This window comes from Platalea leucorodia (genome assembly GCF_965183815.1).
Source record: "Platalea leucorodia genome assembly, chromosome: 1".
Classification (NCBI taxonomy): domain Eukaryota; kingdom Metazoa; phylum Chordata; class Aves; order Pelecaniformes; family Threskiornithidae; genus Platalea; species Platalea leucorodia.
The window spans coordinates 96,869,200-96,890,056 of record NC_138823.1 but is presented as its reverse complement, the minus strand read 5'-3'; the positions used below and the strand labels follow the sequence as shown (position 1 = coordinate 96,890,056).

The window sequence follows — 20,857 nt, the reverse complement described above, 5'->3', positions numbered from 1 at the left end:
CTTCTATAACAGTTGTCTTATTCCTCCATTCTCCCACTGCACCCAAACCCCTCTGGTCTCTGTAACCGAGATAAATCACAAAATAATAAGCTCTATAATAGAGATAAACCACCAAAAAAACCCCAGTTATTGGCAATATTCTTCTTATCTCGTGTTGGTTTTGTTTATAAGGTGCCACACACCTTTTCTTGTGATAGCTCCAGAATGGAGTAGGTGCTTCTTAGACTTTCAAAAGAAAAATATCTCATTCAAAAGAAAAATATCTCATTCAAAAGAAAAATATCTCATTCAAAAGAAAAATATCTCATTCAAAAGAAAGGATGTACCTCCAAATGCAGACTGTCCCACATGACGGCTTTAATGAGAAACATGGTAAACCAGCTGATGGGGCTACCTGTGCTGCAATTCTTCATCTCCGCACTTTCATCTCCTGACCCAGTTTAGCTGTCACTTGACTACAGTTGATTTCTACAACATCAAGGCAAGACAACAAAGGTTATAGCAAGGAGTCATAACAAAAATTCTGGTTTTTAAATCTCCAAGGGCACATTCCTTTTTTCAGCCAGAGCTCCATGCACCACACCTCGGGCAGCCGATTTTAGCTCCATGAGCTTTGAGGTCAACCAATCCTTAACATACTTGGAGGAACAGCTCCAGGACAACTCTAAGATGTGCCATTAGCATAAGGTCAGATACCCCTACTATCCTCAAAGGACAAGGTCTACAGAAAAAGACCTCTGCCCAGCTGCCCTCATCCTACTAAGATGTCTCAAAATTTTTGTGTCAAGAAAGAGTTAGGTGCCTTTGAAGGCCTCCCAGAAGGGCAGCTTATTAGACCTTAATTTAGACTTCTGAGTTAGGCAAATAGATTTTCTTGAAGTCAAAGGCACTTAACCTCTCCCTATTGAATATAATGGAGAAGTGGAGCACTTGGTTTTGGAGGATGGCTTTTTCAAGTACCTGAAGCTTAGACACAAGTCTCGTGCTTAAATTAGGCAGGCTGTGGGTGCACTACTGAGGGGCCAGAAGACAATTCCCTCCAACCTTGCTGCTACAAGAGAAACCTGTATCAGAGGTTTGTTATTGGTTGTGTACTCTTCCGTACCATTAAGTGTTCATAGACTCAGATCACGTCTACTGATCCAACAACTTCTAGTAACATTGCCAAGAATCTGCATAAAGAAAAACAACCACCAACTTTCTCTTTTAGTTAAAAAAAACCCAAAATTTTTAGCAATTTCACTGAAGAAAAAACTGTACCTTTCCTCTACAAAAATCTCTGCCTAAGATCTTGAAAGTACCAACTATGAGCAGAAAACCAGCTTACTGTGAAAAGCAATCTTTGCATATTTTAAAATTATTTCATGTGCAAGTCAACTCACAAACCACACTCCAGGGATGCAGTCTGAGGTGCCAGAGGCCAAGATAAGGTTTTGAAGTTCACCGCAGGATAAAACTGCCACAACTCTAATGATAAATTAAAACTGGAAACAAAGACCACCAATGCTGATCTCTGAATGGTGAAATTACTCAGGTGAGGATACCCTCTCTCATTCATAGGAAAAGACATCAACTCTACCATGGTCTTATGCTGCTTTCCCCAGCAGTATCACCTCTGCCCTATTTAATTTAAATCTCAGCTAGTCATCAAGCTCTCACCCAAGTCCTTTTGTTGATCAGGCACTGAGAAAACCAGGACACTGGCACCATCTGGGTCAGATTAAAAAGGAGATCTAAAGATATGTGTCATTAGCATAGGGGTGGCGTGGATGTCTCAGGCTGCCTGTATCCCCAGGTAGCTTCAGAGACGTATTACAAATCCATAGGATTTGTAAGCAAGCAACCACATCCATGTGGGGAAGCAGGACTTGCATATGAGAACCCCTCGATTCAGAGCAAAGGGGAAAGAGCAGAACTGCACAAGTATTGCAAGCCCAGTGCATTAACCTTTTTAGCGAAGCCAGAAGAAAAGTCTTTTACCTTACAGGATTAAAAAAAAAAGGAGCAAATTACCTTCATTTTACCTGTTTCGAGGAGCTGAAAATTCACCCCACAGTAAGTCCAATTTCTGAATTGCAGTCATGACTTGCGGATCCATAGGTGCCAAGACATTGTGAGGATTCCCAGGAGTACCAGAATTGCCTTCTCTGTATCCTTTGATAGCAGGGAAAGCTCAGAAGCACAATGCTGGCACGATCAGGGCTACCAGATGCCATTTTTAGCCCTACACATTGCAGCCGGGATTACATCTCACAAATTATTAGAAAGCCCAGTATAATGCCTGGATTTGGGATAACAGTGGGCAAAATGAAAGGAACAAACCAAAAATAGGAGGAGTACTTAAACTCTGTTTTATTCCATCATTATAATGGCTGACATCAGATAGATTTGCTTCCTAGCTGTGTAAGTCTTAAAAAGATAGAACTTGAGTAGTAGAAGGTCTAAGTAAAGTTTTAACATGATGATGAGGAAAAGCAAAAAAAGACATAGATCCTAGCTGATTTGAACTGTCCTGGAATTTTACTATAGAAATCCAACTTCCACATAATGATTTTCTTTTTTTAAGATTGGAATAAATGATTGTTTACTCCTTAATTAATTGTTCAGAAGTTAGCAAATGTAAATTTAGCAGAGAAGTAAGGAATGATTCTAGATCTATAAGGACTGGTACTTGAGGTGAATGCTTCCTTTGAAGCAATTCTTTAATTAGGACAGAAAGACTATCTTAACTGTAGGGGAGCAAGAGGAAAAGAACAAAGTGAGAAACCAGAAGAGATCAGGTGCACTTTTCTATCATTTGGAAGAAGAGAGAAGTCAGGGGAAAAAAAAAAAAAAAAAATAGACAACAAAAGGTCACTGGGAGTGCAGTGCAAAGCAGTGAAATGTAAGAGCAAAAGCAAACAGCTTTTCTGAGCAAGAACTTTGTCTGAACAGAGTTAAATTCCCAGGTGTTCTTCTATCTTAATCAAATAATTTGGAGAGCTGAGGAGCTGACTTTGCTGTCCTCGCCTGCAGTTATTCTAGCTGGACATGTTGTCCTCATCTTCTCAGTTTTCATCCTCCGAGTTCTCCATGTCTTTCCTACTGACCTTTCTGAGCTCTGCATTTAGATAGAACATTTAGCTTGTTCATCAAAAAGGCAGTGCTCTGGATCTCATCTGACAACAGCAACACACAAAGCAATTATCTAAGTTCAAGTAATTTTGAAGTCATTAGTTCACTAATCCTTCTAGCAGTCTCCCATTTATTTAAGGCATATTAAATGGAACCGGCTGGGAGTTTCTCAACAACATGGCTTTACATTTGAGAGCTTTTGTTGACAAAAAAAGTTTTCAGACATTTATCAAAACTTCATTTGGGAGGGGGCTCTTATTTTTGTCACTGCAATACAAACTTCCTGACCTCAAAATAAGAAGAAAGCATGGGACCACTTACTTCCTCTGCTCTGGAATAACCAGTATCCTTCTAGTTAGGATGCTCCAAGCAGGATGAGAGATCCAACATGGAGACCAACTGTACATATTGCAGGTCAGGATAGCAAACTCCAGTTGGTATATTACAGAATTAGCCAATCTTTTTGGGGGGTCACCATGCATGCAATTATTGGACCTCTAACTAGACCTATGGAGAGACGGAGAGCCTCACCAAGGAGTAGCCCAAAGCATGCTCTCTTTACATTTCTGTCCCCATGAAAAAATCTCTTGACTGCATCATAAAGAGGGACAACAAAATATTTTAATTGTGAAAAATCTTGTGGGGCATTTCCTATTCAGCACCTGTTTCTTGTGTGGCACAACACTGCTACCAAGTTGTTACACTTGGGGAAACTGAGGCACTGACCAAGTGGCAGGGCTGGGACTCGGCTCCCAGAATCCCCCAATCCTGGGTTTAACAATCTAGCCCACACTGCTTCCCCTGTGGGGTTTATGGTCTTGCCAGACTACAGTTTATTTAAGATCTTCAAGACACAAAAGCAGCAATCTGGAAACACAGGCTGTTCTGCATCTCAGCTATCCGTCTAAAACCTGGGATTATACCACAATTCTTGGAGGCTCGTCTAAAAATAGGCAACCTATATAGAGAGATATTCTTCAACAAATACTATTCACAGATGATTTTACAGTTTAATATCCTAGCCAGAAAACCTGCCTGAAAGCTTTCTAGGTATTGTTTAAGACTGATTTAATGATAAATCAAGGATGACCAACAGTACTTTCCTCTATTCATCTACTTATTACGTAAAAGTGCAATGGCTTCAGTAGCATTGCAGCATGCCTTCACCCCAGCCTCTTGAGGATACGAAGACAATTCAGATGTTGCATGCTCGTGGAACTGCGCCATGTTACAGTCAAGGAGCTGATTTCTCCCTTTAAAAACTAAAAAAGGAAAGTCAGGTGAGATGATGAATATCTGGCCTCTGTTTTCAGACACTGAATCTTCTGAGGCATTTCGTTCTAAAATCCACTTAAAATAAGAAAATACAAAGAAAACAAAGTCATTCCTCTCTCCTTCCTGAGACACTGTCCTGAGTGTTTGCTTGAATTCCTTTCCCTTGGGATGTGGCCAGCAGATAACTGCTTTTAGGACTGTTTTGTCCAAGTCTATAGATCTAGGGAGGAGCTGCCATTCACAAGGAGTAAGAAAAATCTCCTCCTATGGCCAAGGGAAAGAGGCGATTCACAGCACTGCAAGCTAGACCTGTCTTTCTGCTACATAAACAGATTAGTCTCCTTACTTAGTTTAGCAAGACCTCCATTACTGAACCACAGCGGTCGGATCAAGCTGTTTTAATCGGGCTGAGAGCTGGAGTCCCAGAGAAAACCTAGTAAAACATCATACATATAATAATGTCAAGAGGCTTCTTGCCCTGTCTTTTCCACAAGAAGGACACTAGTGCTCATCCTCCCACTCTGAATTTTTGAGAGGAATTTCAATTATTTTTATACTAATTCCATCATTAGTTTTTGTCTTCCCCTTCTGAACTGTTTCCGGATAGACAGACAATACACCAGGTAGACTATTTCAGTTGGAAGAGACCTACAATGATCATCTTAGTGCAACAGCCTGACCAATTCAGGGCTGACCAAAAGTGAAAGCATGTTACTAAGGGCGTTGTCCAAATGCCTCAAACACTGACAGGCATGGAGCATCGACCACCTCTCTAGGAAGCCTGTTCCAGTGTTTGACCACCCTCTTGGCAAAGAAATGCTTCCTACTTGTTCAGTCTAAACCTCCCCAGTGCAGCTTTGAACCATTCCCATGTGTCCTGTTGCTGGATACCAGGGAGAAGAGTTCAGCACTTCCCTCTCCCCATCCCCTCCTCAGGAAGCCAGAGAGAGCAATGAGGTCGCCCCTCAGCCTCCTTTTCTCCAAGCTAGACAAGCCCAGCGTCCTCAGCCGCTCCTTACAGGACATGCCTTCCAGCCCTGTCACCAGCTTTGTTGCCCTCCTCTGGACACATTCAAGTACCTTAACATCCTTTTGAAATTGTGGGGCCCAGAACTGCACGCAGTACTCAAGGTGAGGCCACACCAACACTAAATACAGCGGGATCATCACCCCTTTTGACCAGCTGGTTATGCTGTGTTTGATGCACCCCAGGGTGCAGTTTGCCCTCTTGGCTGCCAGGGCACACTCCTGGCTCATGTTGACCCTGCTGTCAACCAGCACCCCCAGATCCCTTTCTGCAGTGCTGCTCTCCAGCCACTCCTCTCCCAATTCATGCTTGTGCCCGGCGTTACTCTATCCCAGGTGCGCTGTTTATACTTGAGTAGATGAGTAAAGATCATTTATTGGTGTAAAAATAGGAACCTGTTAAGAACAACATTAGGGCAACAGCAAAACATGAAAACTCTACTAATTAACAGGATGTCACTTACTTAGCAGAAATCTTTCACAAGGCAGCACTTTCGTCTTTACGTGATTTGTTTTTCCAAATAGATTCAAACAATGCATGTGTTAATATTATTTTCAGGATAGGCTGCCAAGAATGCAAAGCATTTGAAAAACTATTTTACAGAGAGGGAGAATTTTGATAGAGGGAGAATTTTGATAGAGGGAGAATTTTGATAGAGGGAGAATTTTGATAGAGGGAGAATTTTGATAGAGGGAGAATTTTGATAGAGGGAGGGGATTTCTCATCTCTCTAATGCATCTTGCACTTGGACCATCTCTGCATGATTAATAATACCATCAGCTCTGCAGTCATGAGTGCATGTGAAAGGGAGCATAACTAAAACAGTGTAAGTAACATACGAGTTTGGTATCAGAGAAAAAAAGAGACCTAGTAACTGAACATCTTGCATCGAGGTACCAACTTCTGTTCCATATATGCAGCGGGCTCATTTAGTACCATTAGGTACGCTGCTTACCTTCCACATCGTTGATAGCCAACATGACAGACGTGGCCTAGGACCACCAGGATCCCCAAAAAAAGTACTTTCTACCTTCCTAGTTTCCCCACTAATTTTTTATTGGTAAGTTAGCCAGAAATCTTGAAAACTGGCTTGCAAAGTATAGCAGTCAAAACTCAAAGTGAATGCTCCTCTTTTCCCTACAGGAGACCCAGCAGTTTGTAAGGCACCTACAGCGGAGAATAGAAATGTTGAGCTACAGAAAAGCTGACATGAAAGAGCAAGGTTAACACAGTCAAAACAGATCTTCACTCTAAGCTGCTGGCTCTTGAAACACAGACACAAATCAGAGGGAACTCTTCTGCCAAGTCAAACAACTGGGGAATAGGCACGCAGTATGATCTGCAAAATCTGGCATTATACAGAATCATGGAAGAATGAACAAAGGAAATTAAAGAAAAATCTGCAGAGAGAGTGCTGTTCTTACCCAAAAGCTTGCTCCCCATTTGCATGCTGACCAATTGTGACGAGTTGCAGATTTCTCAAATGTCAAGTTAAAAATTTGTGATATTAAAAAGAAATATTTGTTTTATTTCTGAGCCTTTAAGGTTCTCATCTCATTTTCCAACACGAAAGCTATGAATGGAATACTTGAAAAAAAATCTTGAGATATGACCAAGCAGGTCACTTCAGCACCAGCAGGAAAGTTTCCTAACCTTTAACAGACAAGACGACAACACACAAAAGAGATTTTTGAAAATAAGTCAATTGTAATCATATACAAATCAGAACATTTGTAAAACAGACTAATCAAAGATTTAAAATAGCAATTTTTTCTAGCATATTTCTGAGAACCAATATTTCACCTACTGTAGCAGAAAATTTTATGAGGTTAGGTATCTTCAGCACAGCAAAAAAAAAAAAATGAGTTAGTTATTAAAGGAAGAGAAAAAGACATTGAAAGAGTAAAGTGTTTTCACAGTTGGAACCTGAAAAAAAGCAGATTCCCAAAGATACATTAAAAGAGAAATAAACAAATTTGACCAATTTAAGCATAGGAAAGGTATGAATTTACAGATATAGAATGCAATAGAATCAATCAGGTAAAATTGTTTTAATTAATCTTGAAAAAAATGTTAAAAATTGCATACCTCTCATAAGGTAAAATTGTCTAAGAGCTTTAGATAAAAAATGTTATAGGCGCACCATATCAATAGAGCTAAGTTACAAAACATCATGTAGAGTACGAATACAACAAAAGGTAAACTTTATCTCTTACCTTAACAGAGCAATAGAGTGTGTTTGCAATAGCAATTTTTAGTTCATTAGTAAAATCAGGAGAAAGGGCCCTCTCTAGTCCATGACATTGCCCTGCACAAGAATGGAAAAGCAGTCACCTCTTCATTTGTTTTTAGGGGTTTGAGGTTTGTGGGTCACGATTTCAACTCCCTGCAATCACAAGGGCTAGAGATAGTCCCACTATCATTGCTTCCCACCTATAAAGCCAATGAGGATTGTTGACTGAGAAAAATAAAATAGCAAGAGGCAATATCCTTTGCTTCCTGCTCCTATTAGTAGAGCTAGCAGCAGAGGTTTCTGGCAGAGCTGTTAATGCTCATGTTTGAGGCCATGCCTTACCAAAGCTCCCAGATGTCACCACTGCAGCCTGCTGGCATCCAGGATGCCAGCTACCTTCAGATGAGCTCCTGATACTCCAGCACTGTTTGACCATATTGCTCCCAGCCAAGAACAAGATGACGATTCCGTTTTCTTCAGCATTTCTGAAGTCACAAAACAGAGTTGAGAGCAAATCTTCAACAACAGCCTGTCAATAATGCTGTACCTGCCTATTCCAAAAGTCTTGGTTTGGGGATCACTAAGTCACCTCTCATTTGGAGAGAAAATCCAAGGCAGGAGAGTGCAAAAAGAACACACTGAGAGGAGCTACCCAGAAAAGCAACCACGCAGTAACATCTCCCCGTCTCTCATGAAGCTGCTACCTGTTGCCAGCTACCAAGGACATGCCACAGGAGGGACAGCTGGGGAACTGCATGCCCTCTGCCTCCTACTCAGAAAACAGAAATGACTCCTTTTCCACTCAGCTGCTTTTTGAAAGATAATAGGGAAATGAAGTGGCATAATTTGCTTTTCCTTGAGGAGTTTTAACTCCCTTCTCTTCAGCACCTCTGCAGGCTAAGTTAGTTGGAGAGGTGCAACCTGTGCCTACCCTTCCCACCCGCCACAGGGGGGAAAGGAGAGGAGCCCACATGTCCCACCCCAGCATGCTTGCAGGCACAACACCCAAGCAGAGACAACTTGGCAAGACGAATTGTGATCTCAGCTGCACTGAGCATTTGTATGAGGATCTCTAGCTAGGCTTTTGTTGTTTCCCCTGTTTTTAGACTCCAGTCCCATCCTGTTTGGTTTGGTGACCTCTGGCACATGCTGTAGGCAAATCCACCAAAACATGGGCTGTTCCAAAAAGGAGCGGATTTGTTTCAGTTGTTATATAGCAGTTATCTGCAAAACACTCATTTATTGTCTTTTCATCTCTCTCTACAACCCCTATGGGTTATTTTGGCCACATACACCAGCTATGTTGGAATTACAGGGACAATCACAGAATTGCAATTCAGAGGAAAAATAATAGATGACCCTGAATCTCCAGCTTTTATTGCTTTTTAATTTATATTCACATTTAAATGTGAATTTATAATAAGCATTCTGGACTATTTACTAATTCTCCAGACAATATTATCAATAATTTTTTTTTAAACATGTTTACTCTAGGAATTAATTCTATTTGATGACCGAGAATCTCTCTGCTTCGCTTTTGTATAGATTGTCACATGTTCAACACAGGACACTACTGTTCAGTCTGAAGTGGAGGGAGAAGTCTGTACAGACACTGATACACACCTTCCTTGTGAATGTAGGCAAAGCACTCCTCACAGCATCTTACAATTCTGCTTACAGAGTAACACTTCGATGTATTTCTCCCATCGTTGCTCACTGCACCCTCTGTAGAGAAGGAGACAGACCCCAGAACACAAATTGCTCAATTTGGCCCCCAAAAGCACTTTTCACACATTCAACAACAAGCAAGATCTTTTTAAAAATTGATGGACTCTACAGAGCATTTATAGACAACAGGTTATGCTCCCAGTTCCAAAAGGGCTACTGAATGCTTTAGGTGGTCATTACTATAGAAATATTCCACATCAAAAGCCACCTTTCTAGAAACCTTCTGCTCCATCACAGTGTGGTAGCCTGACATTTCATTGCTTTGTCTGCTTCCCAGCGTGACATGCGCTAAATCTGAGGAGTTGCTTGTGTGTCTGTTCATGTCTCCATTCAGTGCTGTGCCCGCTCTCCTCTGCTTCCTCCTGCATTTAACAGTGTAGGATAGAGACGTGTATGGCATTAGGAAATATTTCTCCCATTGCACTACTTTGGATTTGCCTTCTGTTTGCTTGCTTGGCATCAGGGAATTTTTCTCAAGGACAGTTTTGCACAAGTAGCTATGTCAAGCTCTGTTCATACTGCTTCAGGACAGAGATACAGTATTCAAGCACAAGCTTTGGAGTGAGGATCACTGCACTGAGTAACAAGAGATTTTAATGGATGCCTTGAAGGCTCTAAAGCTAGAGAAATGTAAAAGGCGTACCATTTAAGTGTATATCTCCAACACAACCTGATGCCTTTTCCATTTCAAAACAGGAGATATTAGCAAGTAGTTTGGTTTAGGAGCATCAGCTCCCAGAAGGACCGGGAACCTACCGTACTTCCGTGCTGCTTTTTTCAATAAACACCAAATAACTGCAGGGGTAAAAGTGAACTGCTATGTCTGTTCATGAATATAATTGCTGTATTTTTCTCTTCCAGCTCATCCTTGCCACATGGGAAGGAGGCTACAATTTGCAGTGCCAGAACCTCCACAGCGCAGGGGAGGCCGACATCCGGGTGAGAGACAGCAGCCGCTCGGCCCCCAGCAGCCCTTCCCCCCGGTGCAACGCTTCTGCCTTCGCAGCAGTTATAAGGATGTTACCGAGGACATCTTTAACACAAGGGTTTTAATCAAGTTGCCTAACAGCTGGTAGCCAACACGAAGTGTTATCTTTCTGATTCAATGCAGACGCATCCTTGCTGTAGAAAGCATGACAGAGTATTTTTGAAAAATCATAGATCAAGTTCTGTGATCAAAACAATGTTGCCTAACTATTAAAACAGAGAATAGGGATCATTTAAAAAATTGGAACAAAAATCAATCATCTAAAATTTAACACTTCTTGGGCTGTAGCTGGAAACAGATTTAAGCCCAACTCTAAACTCTGGAAAAACTGCAGAGACATTTTGCTGACGTGGCTCATCTCTAGTTTCAACCCTTATTTCTGCATCACAACAATTCCATGTATTAAACCTCTGTCATGCCCCATGTCAGGCTTACTTCCCAGATAACATTAGAGCTCAAGGGCAGAAAGATTGGTTAACTTATATAATTTTCCCCAGCCCTCAAAATTTGTCTGTGTTACAGCAAGGAAAAGGACAGTTAAATACCTTTTCCCATCAACAAGGTGTTTTGCCCATTTCTGTTTTAACTAACTGTCTTTAACTCTCCTGGGACACATCCTGAGCTCTGATAAAAGTGTCTCAACTCTAGAGGAGGGTATATTCCATTGAGTTGAGTGTCAAATTTGGATTATTTAAAAAGAAGCTACCAGCAAAATCTGTTCAGTGCCAAGAAAGTATAAATGGTAGCACCCTTAAACACAAAAAAACCCACACAACTGTATCTTTGATGAAAAAACCAGAACAATTAGAAAATCCTTCCTCAAAGTTTATATTTCTTAAATTAGATTTAGATAATTATATATTTATACAATCACATTAAAAATGATGCCTTTTTTCTAAACTACTTCATTCAAAAGGGAAATAAAATTGAAGCTAGAGCTTGCACTCCTCCTTCAATAGGACATTAACTCCTTTGGGGAAGTTGCATGCCTAGGGACTGATGAAGTACAGCATTGTTTAAGCCCTTTTATGGACAGATACTGATCTCCTACTCCTTTGTTCTTGCTTGTACAGGTAGCCAAGGTGCTGTGGTGGTATTATTTTTCCAAAGTAATTGAATTCATGGACACTATCTTCTTTGTGCTGAGAAAGAAAAGCAGCCAGATCACCTTCCTTCACGTGTATCACCATGCTACTATGTTTAACATTTGGTGGTGTGTTCTGAACTGGATACCTTGTGGGCAAAGTAAGTCTGTGTTCGCTTCATCACCTGGGGTATAAGCCACCTGTTGCTGGAAAAGAATCCCATCACCATGCAAAGCAAGCGTATCACTGACAGCATCATTAACATTCATAGCCTTTCAGAACTGCCGAACACTTGCAGATTACAGTAAAGTTAAAAGCATGGTTAAAAGTTCAGGTAAAAAAAAAGGAAAAAAAAAAAAATCTGTGTTAGGCCCTGGATTTTCCACTTAGCTGCCACAACCCCTCATATTTACTTCTCTTCAAACTGCTTTTAGACAGGATAACAGTGCTGAGTAGTACACAAGGGTGATCACATACAAGACCTACTCCAAAAGCAGATGTAGGAGGAAATCATGATCCTAGTAAAGTCTGTGTCAATCACGACAAGTGAACTCAATAGCATTTGTACAAGTTTGACTCCTGTATGCATCAGACATGCTGCTTTAGCAAGATACTTTACTTATGTGATCGCTAATTATAATACCAGTTTGAGTTTGTTTTGTTTTCAATGAGAATACATCTCATTCAAGTAGCAGAACTACTGGACAGCCAGAACTGATCGATATGGTCTTACATTTCATATTGAAAGAGCAGCCACGGCAGCATCCTTTGCCTTATTATATTTTGGGTTCAATATATTTCACAACAATAATCTCTAAATGACTTGGCTCTTAGAAGGATATTGTAATTATCATTATCTCCCCTGCAGAGGTGGGGAAGGTGTACGGTGCCACAGGCTGGTCACTTGGCATTTGTATACTAAGTCCAAACAGCAAAGAACTGCTTCAGGTGCCTCACAACATGCACACTTGCCCAGGGCTTCGTGCAGCTGGAGGCTTCCTGTGGCACTGTTATCAGAGTCAAGACGACAATCAGTTTTCTTGCTCTGAGCTATTAAAGGGAGTCACCTCAGTCCACTGTAACATTTTGTAAAGCAACTTGTTGCAGGTGTTTTCCAGAACAAAAAGCAGGATTCACATGTGTTGGCGCTTATTACAGACAGCACAAAATCAAAGTAAATCACTGTTATAAGTAGAAGCAGAGATCAAGGGTTTCATAGCAATTATGAGCTGTTTCTACAGAAATGTTAACAAATTAGTGGGGGTTTGTTCTTTCTCTTGTGTCTGAACATATTCCCCACACTTTGCACTATTATAATTAAGAGAGTAGAAAAATCAGTAGCTAAGTAATTAATTGGTAATTATAAAGTAATTAATCAGTGGAAAAATCAAAACAATTGGTGACACCATATTGTAGTTGTCCAGCGCTGCCATCCACCACATGAGCATACAGCAGATAGAGTAGTGCTGCTACTTCTCAATAGTCCATAAGGTACAGAAGGTAATTCATTTGCTCTAGAATTAGTATTTACTAAGCATAGCTAATTAGAGTGGCAAGGCATTATCTGGAGTGAAATTCTGGAAATCTGCATCTAGCAGAAAAGCCACTGAAGAAAATGAGAGCAGTGCTCAAACACAGCCAGATGAAGCTACTTTAATTCAGGGTAAAGCCCTTACTACTGCCTCAGGGAGCAGGAGAGCAGGTGCCTCCCAGGGCGCTAAGCTGTGGTACCAGCAGCACAGTCACCCGCAGCGGCGGCTAAAGCTTACAGCAATAACGGAGAGATTCCTACAAATAATGTTTGGGAGGGGAACAAAAGCAATAACCTGTAAACTACAGAAAAGGAAAAGTAGAGAAAATGAAAAATACAGGATGAAAATACAATATTCAGCTTGAGAAAAACTCTATAGGAAGTAGCATTGAGTTTGTCAGTTGTCCTTAGGGCAGCATCTCTTCACATCAGGAATGTCTTTAGCAAAGGTTAAGCACAGAGGGAAGACTTACCGTATGCAGGAGACATTGCTAATGATAGTATCTTCTCTCACTTTTTAGCAGTTGGTATGTAAAACGTTTCCCTTGTTGGATTTTTATAGGTTTCTTTGGACCCACTTTGAATAGCTTTATCCATGTGCTCATGTATTCTTATTACGGACTATCAGTCATCCCTTCTATGCGCAAGTATCTGTGGTGGAAGAAATACCTCACTCAGGCACAATTGGTGTGTATCTATTTTAATCTTTTTTTTAAACGACCAGAAAACCTTCAAAATACCAGAGTTGAACGATAAATATTGTCGTTTGCAGAATTAAGGCAGTTAGAATTCAAATATAACAAAGCTATCATACAGAATAAGTCACTAGTCCAGCTTGTATAACTTAATAAAGGAAATGATGCTCAGAAATATTTTCTACAATACAGTAGAAACTCTACAGTCTGAAAAATTCCATTATTTTTTCTCTCTTGCATAGAAAATGGACATTGCTTAATCATGACAAATGGACTGATTAAAAAGTTATAAAAACTGTCTGACAGAGTCAGGTCCAGCCAGCTCCAAGACAGACCCACCGCTGGCCAAAGCTGAGCCCATCAGCAGAGCTGGGGGCACCTGTGTTATATCATATTTAATAAAGGGTAAAAAATGCTGCACAGCAGCTGTGAGAGAGGAGTGACAAAATTTGAGAGAAACAGCCCTGCAGACACCCAGGTCAGAGCAGAAGGAGGGGAGAAGGGGCAGAGATTTCCCTGCAGCCCCTGGAGAAGACCATGGTAAAGCAGGTTATTGCCCTGCAGCCCATGGAGGACCACAGTGGAGATGATCTCCACCCTGCAGCCCATGGAGGACCCCACACTGCAGCAAGTGGACATGCCCTGAAGGAAGCTACAGCCCATGGAGGAGCCCATGCAGAAACAGGCTCCTGGCAGGAGCTGTGGCCTGTGGGGAACCCAGGCTGGAGCAGTCCATTCCTGAAGGAGTGCACCCCATGGAAAGGGCCCACGCTGGAGCAGTTCTTCAAGAACTGCAGCCCATAGGAAGGACCAATGTTGGAGAAGTTTGTGCAGGACTGTGTCGCATGGGAGGCACACCACACTGGAGCAGGGAAAGAGCATGAGGAGGAGGGAGCAGCAGAGCCAAAGCAGTACGGACTGACTACAACCATCATTCCCCATGCCCCTGCATCACTTAGGGGAAGAAAGTAGAAGAGTCAGAAGTGAAGCTGAGCCTGGGAAGAAACAGGGGCTTAGGGGAAGGTGTTTTTAGTTTTGTTTTATTTCTCATTATCCTTCTCTGTTATTAATTGGCAAGAAATTAAATTAATCTTCCTGAAGTCAAGTCTGGTGTGCCTGTGATGGTAATTAGTAAGTTTTACTAATTACCCTCCCTGCCCTTATCCCAACCCATGAGTTTTTTCACCTTATTTTCTCCCCCTACTCTACTGAGGAGCAGAAGCAAGAGCACAGTTGGGTGGGCACCTGGCAGCCAACCAAGGTTAATCCACCACACTGTGGTACAACTACAAAATGCAAAATTATGTAAATAAACTCTCAGACAAGACAGAAGTGGTCTGACTTCTAAAAGTCTTCTCCAGCAGTTGCTGTACCCAAAGAGATGAGCCACATCAAAAGCTTCTATCAACAAGATATAAGGCTTGATATGAAATAAAGTTCCTTTCACTTTTTTGTCTTAGGGCCTGTTCATATCATTTGGGAGTTCAGATGTTTGCAGCGAGCTTAAAAACACCTGTGTAGAAATGCATTTAGCAAATGCTTCTTCTCTGAGCATAGACCATCCCTGCAGTTGAAACACTGCCCTGTTTGAAATGCACCTCAGCACACTGGATCGAGGGCAGGCTCAGCTGGCTGGGGAGAATCAGATTCACCAGCATGGGCTGTAGTTCACAGTCCTAAATACAGACAGTTCTCCTCCATCTCATTTTTGCTTCATTTGTCCCTATCTTAACTCTATTAATGCAAACGCCAGTCTACCTGAACTTCTCCTCAGACCTGGGATTTCCATTTTCTGTTCAGACTTCTAAAGCTATTGCCTGGAGTCTTCAGAGTTTTCTCAAGTTTCTGCCCAGTAAGAGACAATGCTGTACCTGGCATGACATGGTCTGGAAGATAGAACAATAGAACAACCCCTATTAAAAAAAAAAAAAAAAAGCTTTCAGTTTGCCAACTAGGCCTATAAACTCATTTTTAGAAATCTCTGACCCCTTATGTTTTTTTTATTAAATAAGAGCGCCATTTTAACTTAACCCTCGCAATACATTCACAGGTTCAGAAAGGGATAGTTTTCAAGAGTACTCAAACTTTCAAAGAGCAAGACTAGGTGACATTGTTATATCTGATTTAGCTAGCACTGACCTTTTCTCAGCAAATACTCACACATGGTCTTTCCTCTACAGATCCAGTTTCTGCTCACTATTGTGCACACACTCAGTGCAGCTGTGAAGCCGTGTGGATTCCCATTTGGCTGCCTCATGTTCCAGTCCTCCTACATGGCCACACTGGTCATTCTCTTCATAAACTTCTACATTAAGGTAAGCAGTCTTCCAAGAGCTCTCTGACAAGGGTGGTGAATAAAGAACTTTTTGGATAGCAGTCTTGATGACTTCACAGGTAGAATGAGCATCAGCACTTCAAATATGTTTGTATTAAAATATATGTCAGTTAAGAATGATAGATACAGTAACATCTTCAAGAGACAGTTATTCAGTAATGATGACCTCCCCGTTACAGCTCAGCTCTTCTGCACTTGTATAGCAAGTCAGGTACCACATTCAGGACTTACGAGGTCTGAATTCGCTCTGTTGGGCAGCTTTGAGTCTTCTTCCCTCCTTAGAAAAAAGAAACAAGCAGCTCTGTCGTTGCATTGTTTATTTCAACCTTTTTTAGCAGGGGCAGCTCCAGCCTGCCTGCATGCATAGAGCTTCTAGTGAAAAGGGCTTTTGACATCAAGAAGTATTACAGTAATACTAGTAAGGTAATATCACCCACTGCATTGAAAATAATACAGCCCTTAACACAGTCTGAAGCAAATATACACATCTGCATCAACAACCACCAGATAGCTCCATTTTACAGTTAACCATAAGCAGTGCTTGGGGGGCACTAAGTAAATCCAAGTATTTACTTGGGATTTTGCTTTTATAGACGTACCAGAAAGCACCTTCAAGAACAGCTATAAAGGAAACCCCTGTCACAACAGAAATCAAGAACGGTTTCCATAAGGACTACTTTGCTGCTGCCAATGGATTCCTGAACAATAAGAAAGCACAATAAGTATAGTGTTTCCTATGGGTTTTTTTTCCTAAAAAAAAAAAAAAAAGAAAAACAACTGAATTACAAGCTTTAGCTTAAAACCTATTTGATTACATTTATCAATTCTTTGTACCAGACACTTGTTAATGTACTGCTATTTAGGTTTTAACAAAACAAGTAGAATTACTTGTCCTGTCAAAGATCACCATTGGAACAAAGAAGGGCAAGATCTTTCTGACACGAAAAAGAAAACCTTTCTGATATCTAATGCTGACACAAAAACGCCTTATAAAATGCTTGATGGATAAATCCATCAATGCCTTCAAAAGGTTAGGACTCTGTTCAGACTAACACGGTGAGCACTTTCTGCGCATGCAAGAGGTCTTCAGGCAAGGCTTCATGGTGCACCCAACACATTCAGCTAAGCTGTGGCCAAGGTCAGGAAAAGGAAGAGAGGGAGAAGGTGAGAATCATACCTTTTCCATCACCATACCCCTCTCTTCTTCTTCCCAGCCGTTCCCCAAAGCACACTCCCTCCTGTGAACATCAGCAAGGTACAGCCATCCCTTTGGTCCTGTGGGAGCCCTGGGGAAGGACATAACAGAGGGCAGAGCCCAGGTGCACTTTCCCGTAGTTTGCAGACAGACATGTGCCATGCTCACTTGCTTTACGTCCGTGCAACCTGACTCAAATGCCACGAAGGCTGGCAGCAGCCTGCTATTTCAGGGGGCTGGGCTGGTAGCTCCTGGGACTGCCCAGTATGGTATATAGAATACATGATATCACATGATGATATGGGTTTTTGAGCTCTAGTCAGAGCAAAACAAGTCACTTGGGATGTGCTAAATTAATAGGAGTTCTGAGTAAATGCATTGTGAAAGAAATCAGAGCTCAACAACTTAATGAAGGTAAATCCTGTGAGTGTAAACGTGCACAAAGTTAATCCTATACAAACACTGCTAATTTGAAGCAAACTGACATGCCACATATGGACATGGTTTAGTGGTGGACTTGGTAGTGATAGGTTAACGGTTGGACTCGATGATCTTAAGGGTCTTTTCCAACCTTAACGATTCTATGATTCTATATTAATAGACTAGACGCAGAAAATCTTAAAAGTGAATTCAGCAATGAGCAAATCACATTATATAGGAATTTCAGTGCTAGGTGGGCCTTATTCAGACTGGTCTCTGACTGGAGAAACAGATGAGACTGAGGCACGATCCACTAAGGAAAACAAGGAGATATTTGCTGTCTGCAGCTGTAACGATGTCTCTCACGACAGCCAGTCACCATCTCCTCTGCTTCAGTTAGCTGTATTTACCTCCCACTTAAATAATGGTTAGAAATGAAGAATACCCAAGGTTAGCTTTGGGGATCTGCCCTCGCCCTTTTCTCATTTAGCCCACTTCAAAATCTCTACTAAAAGTGGACACAGCCTTTTTCCTCTCCCTGTTTCCCAGTCAAGTAGTTCCGGTCTCTTCCAATCTGGCATGTATAAATTCTCTCAACAAAAACACCTTTTGGAGTCTTCCCAGCCCAGCAAGCCCCCAGACCTGAGCAGTTCTGTAAAGGGACCATGTCCTCTCCCTCCCATCACCCCATGGGGTCCCAGGGCAGGAAGGGGACAAACCACATGTGCAGCCAGCAGCTTCGGAAGGAGGAGGCTGTCCCAGATCCTGCTCTCCTCCAACTCTTTTCCACCTCCCGGGTCAGTTATCCCCTCTAGATGGTCTGTCATCAGGGGGGTCTTGGAGACCACAGGTGCAGAGGCAGGAAGGTCTGCCCCAGGGAGCGGTGTGGGCACAGGGCAGCCAGCCTGGCTGGGAGCAGCCTGAGAGACTGCAGCCATGAGGGCTCATGGATGGGAAGGGAAGGGGCTGAGGACGTGGTACAGGATGGGGGAAGAACAGACTGTTTTGTCCAGCAAAAGCAAGAGGAGAAAGTGGCACGGAGAAGGGTACCTCAGGTCAGAGTTCAATTTAAATTTGTGCTTGAAAGTCCCATCAGATCCCATCTGTCTCCAGCCAGTTCCTGCTCCATTACAACATGGGAAAACCTTTCTGCTCCAGCAGAAAACTGAAACCCCCACAATACTGCAGTACAGGCAGTACATTTGGGCAGTCTGGCTGCTAAACTGCATCATCATGAACTGGGTAACCAAAATAACTGCAATATTCAAACACTTCTGACAAGAGAGCACACAAGGCAACTAGCTGAACCATTCATCTAAGGCAGGCAACAAATTGGTCTTGTGGCTCAGCGTGGATTTCAGGCTGAACGGATTCCGTAACCTTTTGATGGCAAAGCGTACATTTGACTATCGAGGTGGACAATGTCAGCATGCTAAGTGTTAAAGTTTACTACGGCAACCAAACCCACAGATATTATCTTTTGTTTTGTTGAAACCTCATTCAAAAGAAAAAGAAATAAATAAATGCCTTACTTGAAACTCAAAGGGCTGGGGAGAAGGAAAAAACCAAGATGGTCTCACCTTGCAGATCCAGACTGGCCAGGAAGGCTGGAATCAGGTATGTTTTAAATTCTTCAGATCTGTCTTAACATCTTCAGAATGCTGCAACTTTGAAGAAAGAGAAGCATCGACTTTTTAAACTGATTTTCCTGTAACACGTAACACTAAATAAACAAATTTTACTATCAGGCTGTCTCCACTCCCCTTTATTTAAGGCATCAAATTGCTGGGAAGTGGCTATGTGAGACCACTTTTGTTGTGAAACTTTTTCAGAAAGCTCTTAGGACATTCACCTCAGACTGAGAAACAACTTTACACACCAACTCCCTGCACACCGATGTAAAGCTCCCCTGTGTTTTTGGTACAACTGTCGGCTGTGCTCTGCCCTCCTCATTGACTGGGCAGGTGGTATTTCTGCATATCACGCACACACGCACTGATTAGGTTAATAGGAAACAGTTTTCTACAGTATACAGACACAGCACATTTACACTTTCTACTTGAGATACCTTTCTTTGGTAGACTGAACATCCCTGTCCCTCCGAGGCAGTCCTGCTTCTTAACAGTGGCTCTAAAGGCATTGTAGGCTCCTGCCTTTTCTCCTGGGTTTTATTTCAGATGCACAAAGTAGATGATGTGAATATCTCCTACTCAGTTTACCTTTTCCAGTGGAGACAAAAACACTTTCAGCCCAAACTTCAGTCCAGACAGACTTGTTAAAATTGTCCTGTGTGGTTCTGCTACCTTCCCATTCCCAGGCTCTCTTGCCTTACAGATTTAGGCTGGTGAGATCCTTTTGATTTATCTATTGTAAATGGGTAAAAAGCACAGTCTCTACTTTTTTCAAACTGTTACAAAATTTCCAAATACTGCCTGGAAGGAAGACATTGCATCCCACTCATTAGTTTAACTGAGTCTGACTCCTAGTTTTTATTCACGTTTCATTTAATGCACTCTGTAGTGCCCCACATACACCACCAAAAGCATCTCTAGATTTTGCTGTGCACAACAGTGTGAGGGCACAGTGAAGCCTAACTGCAGCATCACAGTTGAGACGTAGTGGAGATACAACGCAGAGACCATTCCCTCTCCACCCAAACATGCCTAGCTGGGGCGAGTGACCTGGTTTACCCATTATTTGCCAAGATGTGGAATCTTGTCAGTCAGTTCAGACTTCCTTACTGGCAATGCAGCTTCTTGTGCCTACTGTTTCTGTTATATGAAGGCTTTAAAATATCTCATTTCGGAGTTCTACCCGACAAAAATAAGTAAATAAATCAGCAGCCAACACAGCTTAGAAAGAAATATGTGAATTCACAGCGAATCCTGTGCAGACTTGGCAGCTATGAGAGGCTTTTAATTGACACGTCTCCTGAAAGATGGAAGACATAGGGTTTAGTTTGTTTCACCAAAGAAGAGAATAGAAATCAGGTTTCTCCACGTGCCGCATGAGTGAGCGATTCACTTGGGCAGCAAGAAAAATAAAAGCATCATACAGCAACCTTCCTCTTCACAAAAAGGATCCCACTGAAAAAGTGTTTCTGGATTGAACTGTTTGGTTTGCCAATAGTTTCCAGTGCATCAAATGCAGTAACCACATGCAAAAAATCCTTGACACCTAGCTCCAGCCACTAAGGGAAACCTGGAAAGCATTAAGATATTGAAATGGATG

At 41.9% G+C, this 20,857-nt stretch overlaps 1 protein-coding gene across 1 annotated transcript in view; it reads left to right on the top strand.

Moving 5' to 3' along the window:
* The window catches only part of ELOVL2 (ELOVL fatty acid elongase 2), a gene marked incomplete at both ends in the record, with an annotated part of 32,838 nt that extends 16,105 nt beyond the window's left edge, over positions 1–16,733 (top strand). Inside the window, 5 exons of the mRNA XM_082329283.1 lie at positions 10,239–10,316; positions 11,439–11,610; positions 13,544–13,668; positions 15,857–15,991; positions 16,605–16,733. Coding sequence (XP_082185409.1) covers positions 10,239–10,316; positions 11,439–11,610; positions 13,544–13,668; positions 15,857–15,991; positions 16,605–16,733 — 639 coding nt within the window. The remainder of the gene's footprint in view (positions 1–10,238; positions 10,317–11,438; positions 11,611–13,543; positions 13,669–15,856; positions 15,992–16,604) is intronic.
* Between the last annotated feature and the right edge of the window lie 4,124 nt (positions 16,734–20,857).